Source organism: Podarcis raffonei, chromosome 16 (assembly GCF_027172205.1).
Source record: "Podarcis raffonei isolate rPodRaf1 chromosome 16, rPodRaf1.pri, whole genome shotgun sequence".
Lineage (NCBI taxonomy): Eukaryota > Metazoa > Chordata > Lepidosauria > Squamata > Lacertidae > Podarcis > Podarcis raffonei.
In genome coordinates, this window is record NC_070617.1 from 28,915,319 (window position 1) to 28,929,903 (window position 14,585).

General features: G+C 42.9%; 1 protein-coding gene across 6 annotated transcripts in view; it reads right to left on the reverse strand.

The window, feature by feature from the left end:
• Positions 1-12,132, reverse strand: part of CLTCL1 (clathrin heavy chain like 1) — a 56,725-nt gene extending 44,593 nt beyond the window's left edge. For 3 of the 6 annotated variants that reach the window (XM_053370133.1, XM_053370132.1, XM_053370131.1), the window contains exon 1: positions 11,805-12,132. In XM_053370133.1, coding sequence (XP_053226108.1) covers positions 11,805-11,846 — 42 coding nt within the window. In that variant the 5' untranslated portion in view covers positions 11,847-12,132. The remainder of the gene's footprint in view (positions 1-11,804) is intronic. The other 3 variants (XM_053370128.1, XM_053370134.1, XM_053370129.1) reach the window with 2 other exon arrangements.
• Positions 12,133-14,585: the final 2,453 nt, after the last annotated feature.

Sequence of the window (14,585 nt, forward strand, 5' to 3'; positions counted from 1 at the left end):
AAGGACTGCTTGGCGGGGAAATCTGTACGTGGCAAAATGCCACCATGCCATCACTGTTTATTCGTAGAACAGACACTTCTCTCTGGGGAAAGTGGTATTAGGAGCAGTTGACTACACAGGTTTTACATATATCTTTGTGATCAGAAGGCAACTCACGGGGATCATGGAGTTGGTGTTTCTTCACAGTGTGGCTCACTTAAACCTTCAAGAACTACTCTATTACATTAGATGTAGGGGCAGATAAGCTATTTGTGAATATGGATCAGGTATATCCATGCAAAGATTTGCAGTGTTCATGGGACTGCTTCACTATGCACCATGTTCACAACCCAGCCCAGTGACTATTTACATTTTTAACAACCAGTTGTAGGTGGGGTGCATAGCTTGCACCCAGTGAAATTAATAGTAGTCAGATTCTCAAACCGTTATTGGCCTATGTACAAGATTCCAGTAGGGTTCAATACAGAAAAACCACTCACCAAAAAAAGCCAAAAACCCAACCAACCAACAGCCTTCATCTAACACTTAAGTCAGTGTTGTATAGCCTTCATGAATCCTCACTGCGTGTTGCATAAACCTGGCTACTATCTCCATCTTATCCCCATCCTGAGTAAACGTAATGAAGGCTACATTATATGTGAAATAGTAGTCAACATTCTCTTCAAACCAAGGACCAGATCCAACCAATTCCTACAAGAACAAAGCAGTGTCTTGTGGCACCTTCAATACTTAACAAATGAATTAGGTCATAAATATTTGTGGGCTGGCACCCGTTTCATCAAATGCACGAAGGACCTGGTTGTGGACTTCCCATAAGCAACCGGTAGGTCACTGTGAGAACAGGTTGGAGGGCTAGATGGGCTTTTGGTGTGATCCAGCAGAGCTCTTCTTGTGCTCTTCTCTGGTGAAGTGGATGCGAGACCATGAAAGATGATGACACAATTCATTTGTTAAATCTTTTAACATGTTGTTTATTTAAGGTACCACAATATTCTGTTTTTGCTTCAACACAGCGTCAACACACCCACCTCTCTGGAAATAGATTCCTAGTTACCAGAGCAGTTTGTTAACATATATTGACTCAGAGCCACTGGCATCTCTGGCATGGAAACCCTCCGTTATACACTATATCACATGGTACCAATTCCCCCAATATTGAAGCAGGGTTCAACATTTCTAGTTTCGCTCAATCTAGTTGCTTTATTCCAGATTTCATAGCAACTTGCACATCTCAAACACACATGACCTTCACATTCTTGCTGAAAGAATGTTTTTGCAGGGTTACGTTCCCAAGCTATTGTGCTAATCTTCCCCATATTTATTATTCCAGCGTTTATTAGCTGGATTGTATGCCATAAATGGCAACATGTTTAGTGTATAGCAAGTCTATACACTGAAGCAAGTTTATCCGCACCAACAGGAAGTAGAACGTTGTGGCCTGTGTGCAACTTCAGTACTCCTCATTTTAAATCCATTCAGTGAATGGGACAGAGGGAAGTTCCTTGCTTTAAGTTTTCCGTCAGCAACCCTGTAGACTTGTCCTAGAAAGAGAGGAACCTGCTAGTACAGAGTCAAACCACTGGGTCCATCTAGCTCAGTACTACCAATATTGAGCACCAGCAGCTCTCTGGGGCTTCAGGCAGCGAGTCTTCCCCAGCCCTACCTGGAGATGCCAATGACTGAACCTGGGACCTTCTACATGCAAAGGAGATGCTCAACCACTAAGCTATGATCCTTCCCCCAATAAAGACAACCATTTTCAAGCATTTTGCTGTGGGGAACCAGCCAGAGACATTGTACGTTTGTCAGCAGCACGAGACTCAAAAGTTTCTACTGAAGATTGTCTACTTAAGATATTTAGCTTTAGACAACAGTAAACTGATCACAGTTAACTGTGAACCAGGAACCATCAACACACAGAAGTCCAACAAAAAGCAAAAGAAGGACCCACTAAGCCCTTGAGTATGATTATTTCTTTCTAAAATTATTTAGCAAAACATGCATTAAAAATGAGAGGAACTGATAGCTGGAAGGCAGGCAAGTTGCAGCAAATTAGAGGTGCTGTTATTAGTCAATTTAAAGTTTTTCCAACACCCCGGTGAGTTTCTCCAACATCCCGTTGAGAGAGTAGGATAAGGAAGGACTGGGCTTGCAAGTTCTTAAATTTAGCTTGTCATATTCACATTAGATTTTTTTATACTATAAATGTTCAATTACATTCCTTGGTACAATTGTCCCAGAAGAAAATTACGAAGATCCATCAGTTTGTTAGGGTTGGAGGCTCATTCATTCAATTTTGTCTGTTTCATCTTTTTCTTTTGCTGCAATCTGGGATAGACATCTTACCCTTAGACCTCTTAATACGAATTGCTGGATTTAATTTTTAATGTTCCAATTGTCCATATTATATTGTCAGTATTCTAATGTTTAATATGGCTATTGTGAGCCTGGGGGTGGGGGAGATGCCTCTCTGTGGGAGGGGTGGTAGAAAAAAATGGAATATCTAGGCTCACTTTAATCTGGGGTTGGCACCTTGATCACCCCAATTCATGAAGTGTTCTGGGAGACAGATGGGAGGAGTGCAACCTTTGTTGATTCTCCTGGATCTCTTCGTGACGTTTGAAACCACTGACCACTGTATCCTCCTGAGGCAGCTTTGTGGGTTGAGAGACTTGACCCTCTCTGTAGGACTGCAACCAGAGAGTAGCATTGTGAATCTGCTGCTCAACTCCATGGTGTTTATGCTGTGGAATCCAGAGTGTTACTTCTTGTCCCCCATGATGTTTAGTATCTGTACAAAGCCACCAGGTGAAGTCATTCAGGGATTTGAAGTATAAGTTCATCAATATGTTGCCAACACCCAACATGATCTTAATATCAGGAGAAGCTGTACAGGTGCTAGATGAGAGCCAGTGAAGTGAAGCTGAATCCTGACAAGACTTGGGACCCAAATACATGAAGGAATGTCTCTTCCCATATCTGCTAACTTAAGCATTGAGTTGTCTCTTCTCAGGGTGAAGTCCATTGTGTAGTGACACAGGAGAAGGCCTTCTCTGTGGTGGCACCTGCTTGTGAAACTACCTACTGTTTGAAATGCGGCTGCCTCCCTCTTTGCCAATTCTCCAGCATTAGTTAAAGATGAATTTCTGTTTTTACCCAGGCATCTGAGTTACAGCTAAAGCTTCACTTTTATTTTATGACTGCTGCTGAATTTAGTGTCCTGTTTGCAATGTTTTAATATTGCATTGTTTTTATATCTTGTATACACTGCCCATGGATCCTATGGAATGAAAGGTGGCCTAAAAACAGTATCTAAAATACTGTGCTCATTGTATTTGTCTGCTTTCTGTCAGCAGCTTTGAGCACAGTGTATATACAGCACATAAGCAAACTGTTTACTGAGAGAGAGAAACATATTTCCAAGTTTTATCATGGAACACCAAATAAGCAAGAAGAGGTTACCCCTTGCCATATTTATTTGCCATCCAGTTATGGCAACGTTCCATTCTTACATCAACAGGCAGTTTTTACTGCACTTACATGCTGTTCTCATGAGACATGACTGGAAACGGTTTGTAATAGGCATAAAAATAGCAGCTAATAGAAATGTTGGATTATCCCTTCTATAATTCAAAGTGTGTTTCCTTCTGCATACCATCTACACCCCCCCAAAAAGAGAAGAAATTCAAGAACTAAAAGTTTGATCGCACCTTTGTATGAAATAAGGGGTGCTATCAAAACAGTCACTTCTGGTTTATCTGGTACAGCTTTCACGAAATTTTCAAGTCCTGCCCACAAACACATCAGTATACTTGCTGTACCATCTTTAGATCTGCAGAGATCATTCAATCTTGTATAGCCCTAATTGGGCTGACTAGAGGTGACAATTCCCATGCAGAGACAATCAGATCCTGCAGGGTCTGTGTTCCACATTCACAAACATGAAGAGTTTTAGATTCTTCAGTAGCAATGGCAGAAGCATGGGAAGGTATCTATATAAGCTATTTTCAGAAAGGTGGAAATCTGAAGACCCTAAGGGGGCCTTTAATCTGGCTCAATGTTCTGGGCAGGTCACTTTATATCCGCCCCTCGGTGTTCCTATTAAATGAAGTTTTTCTGTAGTCAGACCAGCTCTGTAACTCTACCAATATTCTGACAAAGATAGATAAAAGGCCAAGTAATCCCCAGGGGAAACTGCAAAGAGAGCAATTACTGCAATAGTTATTCTTTTCACAGACCTGTAAATATTTGGACACTTCTCCATTATACACACTTTTCTTTTTCCAATTCAGTCATGAACATTTTGCCCAAGGTATTCCACAGCGATGTACAGTGTTCCACAATTGAAGTAACTGAAAAATGTACAGAGCTTCTAAAAACTGGTCTTAAAGCTGCAACATCCAGCTTCATTTTTTCTACTACAGCTTCTTTATTTTCTCCACCCCTATTTTGTGTAACACCTTACATGATGAAGAGTTGTGGAGAGGTGAAAAGCTTGCCACTATTCTGTGACATATTGCCTGATCCCAGTGAAGAAATTACCCAACCTTTTAGAGCATCTCTAGTTATTACAGCCTGAACAGCCTTTCCCCTGCAATTGCCTGGGGTGGTAGTGGTAGAACAACTTAACTCTCAAAAGGGCCTGTCAAGCTGCCCCCAAACAAAGGTCATTCCCTCTGAAGGGCTTGCAAGGCTTCAAGTTTATTCAAAGACAAAGCCAAGTCTGATCAGTCATTGTGCTGGGGGATGGAATGAACAACTATTCTTCAAGCCTCTATGCCTGCAACCCCAGCCAGACATATCTAGTCATCTCCCACACCTCCCTCTTCAGTTTCTGATTCAACAATTAGCAAGAACTTCAGCACATGTAACACAAAATCACAGGTAGCCCAAACCATACTTTGCAAGCACATTTTAGCCACGGTTAGCAGATCAGGATGGAATTCTCCCCTACATACCAATCTTGAAGGCCAAACTGTCTTGAAGGCTAAATAAGACCATCCCCTTGACTATTGTGTAGCAGAGAACTGGCCTTCACAACCAATTCTGTACTCTTGCAGAGCCTTCGAAGTGAAGGAGTGCGCATCTTCAGGAGAAGCACTGCACTTTTATTTTCTGAGTAAATGTGAAGCCTGAGCGAAGCTTAGGGAAGGAAGAACACAGAATCAAAGTCTCCTTGAGATTATGTTTTAGATACACTGCAGCAAGGTGAGCTCTCCAGATACAGCAGGAGATCTACAACTGGAGGGACTGGGGGTGGGGGAGAAGAGGCCACATTACATTTACAGCAGTACACAAGGGGCTTCTTTAGTCAAGGTGTTGGCTGCTTTTTTAAAATTGCATTTAATGTTCATATGTAGGAAAAGGAATACCCCCCCCCCCATACAGAAGAAGAGATTCTATACAGGCAGATTTTATCCCTTCCTATATTATTCACGTACCCAATTTCCAGTGGGAATTATGTGCAATTATGATGGGCAGGCAGCAAATACTCCAATATAGGAATGCAAGTAAACATGTACTTTGGGGTCACACTGGCTGTCTCCATGTGCAGCTTCAAGGAATTAACTGAACTATCGTATGCATGCAGCCTGAGTACTGCTGCTTCACACTTCTCGTCTTGAGTGGGGATACATACTATAAGCACTAAGTTAAAACCCTGATTTGTTATGCCTAAACAAACCACAAGCAGGAAGCAATGGTTTCTTGGTCACTTCCCAGATGTGGCTTGCCTGGGCAAAACAAACCACAAGCATGGGTTCAGATGTAATTCTAAATCAGCCATTTGTGGTTTTCTTCCCCATTCGAGTAAGGTTGGAGAAAGCAGGGCCACTTAGGCTGTAGTCACAGGATAGTTCAGTAAACCATGGTTAATGGGCTTAGCTGTTACCAGTGTTCGAAACTCCCAGTGTTCTAGGCGCATCCTAGGCGCAATGTTCTAGGTCTACACCCTCATCATTCTGCCCGGACACTGAGGTCTAGCACTGAGGGCCTTCTGGCGGTTCCCTCACTGTGAGAAGCCAAGTTACAGGGAACCAGGCAGAGGGCCTTCTCGGTAGTGTCAAAGGAAAAAACAACTACCAGACTTTTAGAAGGCATCTTAAGGCAGCCCTGTTTAGGGAAGCTTTTAATATCTGAAGGACTATTGTACTTTAATCTTTTATTGGAAGCCACCCAGAGTGGCTGGGGAAACCCAGCCAGATGGGCAGGGTATAAATAATAAATATATTATTATTATAACTATTATTATTATTATTATTATTATGCAACAGGGAATTTCATTAGCATAAGCAGTTTCTGAGCTCTGGGTGCAGTACTATACATAAGATTTCAGATTAAAACTGCGGAGTAGAAGAAAAGGAGGAGCTTTTTCTGCCTCCCCACTTCCAGCTACTCTCTGAAGACTGAAGAAGAGACTCTCTTAAGAATATATAGGGCTGGGCAGGGGAAGGACTAGACCATGTGAAAAATGAACATAATATTTTAGCTACAATTCATTCATTTTCAGCTTTTTATTTTCGTTATACTGTATTAAAAAAAAGCATGCCTAGACATTCCATTGTTGCGCCCAGAACCTATGTTTAAAGCGTCATTTAGCTCCAAGCTTTCATATCTCAGTTTCTGACACTGGCTGTTACCTACTAACAAAGCCCATGCAAAGTAAGTGGTTTGCTACTACACAACCATTAGTGAGAAAATATTGCCAGAAAACTGGTAAATCAAAACTATATCCTGGGCTTCAACTAGCTATTTGTTCCTGCACAACTGGATGGAACTGATGAAGAGAATCGATGAAGTCAGTTTTGAAGCCTCAGTGCTGCTCCTTGAACTTTCAAGCACGACTGCATTCTCCTTGGGAAATTATTCTGTCAGTGAGGGGTTCTATTCAGATAATGATTTGCCAGCTACTCATCTAGAAGAATGTGTAGGTGTGCTCATGGCGTTTTTGTCATAAGATGCTGGCAGACTTAAAATGCTTTCAGTGCTATGCACCAAGGTTCTTGCCTTAAGACCATAACCTTGCATGTTGTCTCAGGAATGTCTTAGACAACTCATCTCACAGGTAGGCTACCTGATCTAAACATCAGAAATTCAAGGAATGCTAGTAGATGCTGGCATGCAGTTGCTACTTAAGCCAGGCTTTCACAAAAGTAATAATTAAACATCACAAACTATTTTAATCAGACGAACAGGATATTCTTCCGTGTTTCCATTTCATTTTTGAAGAGATTTAGCTCCTCCATGACTCTCCAAAAATCAACACAACCAAACTAAAGTACCATGGCATTCATAGCTTTGCCTATGCTACATCCTCTGAATGAATTGGAACTTGATTTCAGTCACTGAAGAGCAGCATAGTCATTACAGGTGACTCCCCACTTACGCGGAGGTTACAATCAGGGGCTCCTTGCACATAAGCAAAATGTGTGCAAGTGGGGAACACCCTGGAGGGTCCTTGTGGCTCACAAGGTGGCCCTCTTCGGGCTCTGGGGATGGTCTCCTCGCAAGCCGGAGGCACAGCAGGGCTTTGTTGAGGCTGTTCAGCCTTCCCACCTAGCAGCTGACATACAGGGTAGTGCAGCAGCAGCAGCAGGCACTTTCCCACGCATCAGCTGTTAGGCAGGTAGGCAGAGCATCCAAAACAAAGCCCCTCTCTCTTCTCTGTCCTCTTCAGGCTCCGGGGAGGGTCTCCTTGCGAGCCTTGTGTTCCCACACGTGTGTGCAGTCACACTCAAATAGATTGTGCACAAGTGAGGAGTTGCCTGTACTTTGATTTCCCTCTTACACCATGATCTAGAAACAAAAATGCAAATACTTCCAGGGCAGAATTCTAACCCAATGAACTCCACATACACTTCAAAAATGTTTTTTCAGGCAAAAGTTGTGGGTCAGCTGCTCAACAGAGCACAGCTTTGGGGTAATATGGATCTGAAGAAGATTGGATCCATTCAAAATCAGTAACTGAGTACCATATGGTATGTCATCCTTTCTTTTAAGAGACAAAGCTAATCTATTGAAGTTGGCATCTTTGGTAAATAGTAGGACTATTACTGGATTATGTTATCCAAAACAAATGGGCAGCCACGAAGCAGCCAGAATATCAAAGGTAGCCAGGAAAACAAACATATATAGTTTTGGGCCTGATAAGGCAGTGTATCATGGATTTAGGTTTATGAGTTATTGGCAGAGATCAATATATAAAGACCTAAAGCTGAGTATCAAGAGTTTTCTTCTACCATACAGAACCAAACTTAACTATCCAAAGTGTGCAAGAGTAATTGTCCTGGCAAGATTGCATAAGACAAACTATTCGGTTACATTAGGGCAGTTCAAAGTGACACCCCTTTAACAGTACAGTCTATATAATTGCCCTGGACAGGCAAAGTCACTGAGTGTGGGAAAGAGGTTCGACTGGGAGAGGACTTACTGGCCTTTTTGCTGACAAACCAGATCATATTTGACTTGGCTATCATTCTATCTGCTGTTTTGTTTATTAAATGGGCAAAATCCCATATGATCGCCAGCAAGATTTCAATAGTGAAGAGAGATGAAGAATGTCAGATAGTAGGGGACTGTCAACTCTGTTATTAAAGTGTTGAGTTAAACAGTAAATGAGTGGGGATTTTTTTGTAATTAATGTTACAGTAAAATGTATTGGATATTGCAATGGCTTATGATTACATATGAAAATACTGTATAGCACCTTTTAATATTATGATTGGCAATGGCATCTCTAAGCCAGAGATGGTCAGCCTGTGACCCTCCAGAACTCACAGTTCCCATCAGCCCCTAGCCAGCTTGGCCAGTGGTCAGGGATGATGGGAGTTTTAGTCCAATAAGATCTGGAGGGCCACATGTTCCCCATCCCTGGGCTAATCAATAAGGATCTGTGGAATTACAACTCAAGAAGGTAGGCAAACGCCCCACAGATTGATATAATTCACTCTACATATTGCACCAAGTTGTCTAACAAAACAACAACCACCTTGAGGGATTCTGGAGTCTATTTTAAGAGTGCTTGTAACTATATTATCTTCCAGTTTAAATACAGTTTTAAAATGTAATTTTAAAAGAGTTATCTCATTTTCTGTTGAAACGCAAGTAAAAGGTTAAATACCAAGCCTACATGATAATAAATTGGTCTGTTCCCCCCCCCAAACTTTGTAGATGATCTGAAAGTCTCCCAGGAAGTTGTGTGGGACAACAGAATACCCAGAGTACCCATTCAGAAAATTGTTTGTTATTTACCCCACAAAGAAAGAAAGATACTGAGAGATGCCAACACCATACACACCAATCTGTCAGTACTCCAAGCCCTTCTAAAACTATACCTGCAGCTTGTGTCTGGTTAATATACAGAAATCCAGTATTTCGAGTCTGAACCTTTTTCCTTTATATATGGAATGCCAGCGTAACACTGTCTTGTTACAGCAGTGACCAATCAGTATTTAGTGCAGTCACTCATGTTCAAAACTAAAGTACAGCTTATTCTTTATTGCACTTATGGCAGTGATGTTTCCATCACTCACTGACCAAGCTGGTGTTATGGCTTGTGCAAGTTCAGCTAAGTTAAAACATTGCACAGGTCCCAGATAGTACAATGTAGTGGTTGAGTCAGGTTAGGACTGGGGAGACCCAAATATAAATCCCTACTCAGCTATGTACTTCACTGTGTGACCTTGTGGCAGCCACCATCTCTCAGTCTAACCACCTCACAGGCTTGCTGTGATAATAAAATGGAGAGGGGGAAGGAGCTATGTACACCATCTGGAACTCTTTGGAGGAACAGAGGGACATAACTGAAATAAATATTGGGAAGCTGAAGGACCAGAAAGCCCAGCGGCTAATGAAACCGAAGAAATTATGCAGAATGCGAAATCGACTGAAAAAGGAATCTGGAAGGCAATTAGCTGAAGAACAATGATTGAATTAAATCAGAAGAATTTTTAAAGAAAGTTTGAAGATAGCCATAGAATTAAAGTGGTTTGCAGTGTTAAGGAATCTACTGGAAAGTCAAGCTGAATAGCAATGTGATACTTATGTGCAACTAATACTTCCTGTGAATCCAAATCTGAGACTTAACTCATGTGGAGTACAAATGTTGGGAGAATTTTAAGGCTGCAATCCTAGGCATATGTCTCACTGAACACAGTGGAACTTACTTCCAAGTCAACACGCACCCAACTAACAAGCCCTTAGTCATTAAGCTTACTCCCCACACCCCAATTTCATTTTTACGGTATTTTTTTGCTGTTACTCAGCTATATGGAGAAACGTCTATAGGACCAAGTGCATAATACAACTACATCTTGTGTTCCTGGGAACTATGAAGCACTTAGCTCATACCACTCACTAGGGGAAACCTAAGATGTTTAAACAACACTAAATGAGAAATTTAAATTTCAGCACACAGTACTAAACACTGACAAAAGGCATGGTGTCACCAGGCAGTTCACATTTTGAAATGGATGCCTCTGTGCTAAGAGGGGAAGGGAGGGGTAAAGGAGGGAGCATTTGCCAAGTCCACTTCCTGTTCTCTCATTCATTTAGAGAATTCCTTTAATTCCTGCCATAAACTGCCTTTTCTTAAGCAAACACTTCCCCCAACACTTGATTCAGAGCAATCTCTCTCTCCTCTCCCCACCCCAAAAAGCAGCTCTTTCAGGTAACTATCTGCAGTCTTTGCCTCACTATTTGAGACTGGGATCAATTTCCTTAAAGCAGCCCATCCTCCAAGTGAGTAGCGTTGTGTTCTTGTTTTTAAAGTAGCATCAGGAATGCTTCTAGAAGAGACAGAAGTACTGTAGAAGGGAACAGATTTTCAGAGCCCTGCCGTTCTCGGTAACAAGATGCAATCTATTTGCTCAATCCTTCCCCATCTTGCAGATCCTTTTGCAGGGCTCAGAGGTTCCCAAACACAAGCCGCGGCCACCACCCCACAACCGATGGATCGGTCGAGGAAAAAACAGAAATGCAGGGACGCAGGTGCGGCCCGTTTTTCCATGCTCTAATGTGAAGATGTCCTTCTCTGCACTCCCTTCCCCACAAATATTCCTTACGGTGTAGTAATGCAGACAAGCAACTCGGAGCCTCCCTCTCCATACACACCAAAAAAAGAGAGAGGGGGAGGAGGAGGAAAGTCAGTCATTCAGGCAGCCAGTGACTCTGCACAAATACCCGCAAAAGGCTGCCATCAAAAACTAGGAAACCTCACCAAGCCAGAATCAGGTGCAACAAGGGCAAAATAATTGAAATGAAGAGCACGACTCTGATTTTCCAATATGCATGTGTGTGTGTGTGTATATATATCTCTGTGTGTCTTCTATATAAATATATATATGTTCCCCACCACCATTCCCCAAGCGCCAAATTAAAAGCCAGGGCAGGCTTTGCGCCATCCTGCCTGAAGGAGGAATGAATAAAGGGTTATAAAAAGGAAACAATAAAAGGTTATCAAACAATAAAGGCTTATAAAAACGAAAGAGGAGAGCCCCCCACCCCAATCCCCACCACCCGAGAGATGCTGCCTGCCCCACAATTCGTTCTCTCTGGCCCTCTTCCCCACCCCATCCCACCCCCCTAGAGGGGAGCCCCTCGCCCTTTTCCAAGGAGTCTTCCCGCCCCTCAACCCCATTCAAACCCCTCCCCCAGGTGGGGGGAGAAGCCCACCGCCACACTAGGCCGCAAGCCACCCACCCACCCTTTCCCGTCCATTCCCCATCCCCTCAAGGCTGAAATGAGTGGGGAAGGAAGATGGGGGGGAATCCCTTTCCCCTCACCCCACCCCCCAAATAGTTGCTCACCTGAAAGTGCTCCTGGAATCTTATGGGGAGTATCTGAGCCATTGTGGGGGTTTGGGGGGGGAACAGCCCTCTCAGAGAGGAAGAAAGGGGGGGGACTCCCAAAAATAAAGAGAGAGAGAAGCGCAGGAAGGCTCCTGAGGTTTAAATTATAAAAAAAGGAAAGGAAAGGGGAGGGGATGTGGGAGGGGGCACGCTGTGGGTCCGGCGGCAGAGAAGGGAGCCGCTGCCTGCGCCCCACACACACATATACACACGCGCGCGCGCGCAAGGGGAGGTGGGGGTTTGGCTGCTCCGCCAAGGCAGGCAGGCGAGGGCACGGACTGCGCAGGCGCGCCGCTCACCGGCCCCCCCCCTCCTCTTCCCTCACCCCCGTTCCGAACGCCGCTGCTCCATCGCCCCCGGCTCCCTTTTCTTGTCTCAGGCTCCCGGACCCTATCACCCCGTTCGGAAAATCCCTCCGCTCCTCAGGCCAACAAAAATAAAATCGAAAATAGATAGGAGCGAAGGCGGCGCGACGGCAGGGGGTCTTCTCGAAGCGCAAATAGTCCCCTCTGTGGACCGCGTTTTCTTTTATTCCGTTCTTCAAGTTCCCACCCCCCCTCAAAAAATAAAAATAAAGCGCGCACGGGGCTCATTTTCTTCTCAAGGGGGGGTGTCGGAAAAAAGGGCGGGGTTTGGGGGTTGCTGAGTTTGAAGAGGGGGGGCACTTGTTTCTGAGGGGAGCTATAGATATATCCTTCCGCCCAAGGCGAAGAGGGTCTGGTCCCTTTCCTGCAGCCGCTTAGGATGGTTTCTATGACCCCACAGTTATGCCCATCCTGCGCCCCACAGCCAGGCTATTCCCCTCAGTCTGGAAGGAGACTCGTCCTTTGAGGAGCCTGGAATAGCTTTATCGAAGTTGTTGTCAAGTCACACAACACTTCTATTTTCGTTGCGTCTCTCCTAATGTTGAAATGAAAGCGCTTCGGGGCAGAGACCTTCCTTCTTGCCCTCCCTCCTTCTTTTCCTCTGTTGTAAAGCGCTGTGTTGCATCCGCACAAGGACCCTGCCAGGCACAAATGATGTCTCTAGATGATATCCACGAGATTTATTTCCGAGTTTAAAAAAAAAACATGGGTTAGGATTGTGCTGTGACATCGGAAGAAAAGGAGATTTCTTGCTGGAGAAGGGGAGAGGCGTATTGTGAGGTCACAAACAGTGGTGTGGGGATAAAAGTTGGGGTTCTGGACCCCCAATAGCCCCAAGGAGAGTCCAAAAGTTGCAGGCAGCTCTACTGATCTGCTATTATTCACACCCAAATGCACACAAAGAACAGTGCATGGCATTAAACTCAATCTATTAGGATCGGAATAAGTGCCATTCTTGAATGTATAGTTCAGGTTTTTTCAAATAATTTTTATTAAATTTTCTGTTTTACAATTTAAAATACTCATTTTACATCCTTAAGATATCAATGACTTCCCTGCTTCTCTGTCCATGGTTCGTTTTACACACCATAAACCCCTACATGTTTTACAAAAAGTACTATACCATTCAGCATTCCATTATTGCATCCATCAAAACGTATTTACACTGTTGAATTTATCTTAATGCTGCCAGCGTTTTCAGCTTTACAGAATTATTTCCCATATAGTCAATAAACATTTTCCAATCTTCTTTAAACGTATGTTCTTCTTGTTCTCTTATTTTATCTGTTTGCGCATATTCTGTCAACTTAAGTTGTCATTCTTCTTTGGTTGGGACCCCGCTCATTTTCCATTTTGGGGCTAACAAAACATGGGCCGCAGACTGTGGCATACATAAATCACCTTTTTTTGACACCTGGGAATTTCAGTCTGAATCATCCCCAACAGAAAGGACTCTGGCTTTGGGGGAAAAGTTTTTTAAACATTTTTTTCAATTCATTTTGGATCATTTCCCAATACCCTTTTACAAGTCCACGACTTCTGAAAGAATGTTCCCTCCCTTGAATGTATTGTTTGTGCTGAACTGAGTGGTGCTGACAGTCCTGACTGCATCCTTTGGGCTTGTGAGAGACATCTGAGCTTTGACAAAATACCTTCAGCCACTTAAAACTTTAATTAACTGTTAACTAGACATGAAAACTCCCTTGCAAAGACAGGATAGCATTTGAACTGCTAGCATGAAGTAAGGACCCCATCAAAGAAAAGGAAATAAGTCTTCAGCCTCTGGTTTATTGTCTCCTTTCTCTTGCTTAGCTCCCTATGATAGCCTCAGTATCACCTCACTTTCTTGCTTTTATTCCACTTTCACACTCATGGAGAATCTGCAGGACTGTAGCTTGTTATGAGTGCATGTGCATTGTAAGGAATAGCACCCTTAACAAACTGCAGTTCCCAGGAAACTCTGGGGGAACCCATGACTGTTAAAGTTGTATAAGAGTTCTTTAAATGGCAAATGACATCGTAACTCCTGCTCTGAAAAAAATGAAGTCACGGAATTCTGTGTGTTCCTCTCAGCTATTATTATCACCATTATTTTATTATTATCATCTCCGTTTTATTAATTGCCTTCTAACCCGCCATCTCAAGCTGACTTCTATATTAGATAGTTCAAAACAGGTTAAAACAACAAACAAATTTAAATAATATTTGATTAAGTTTAACAATAGAAAAATAGAACAATAAAAACACAGAGAAAATATAAAACACAACAATACAAACTTTCACAATACATAAAATACAAACATTTAACAAGGGGGGGGGGGAGAACAATCAACACACAAAACATAGAATAAGAAAAACACAAATCACTCTTTTC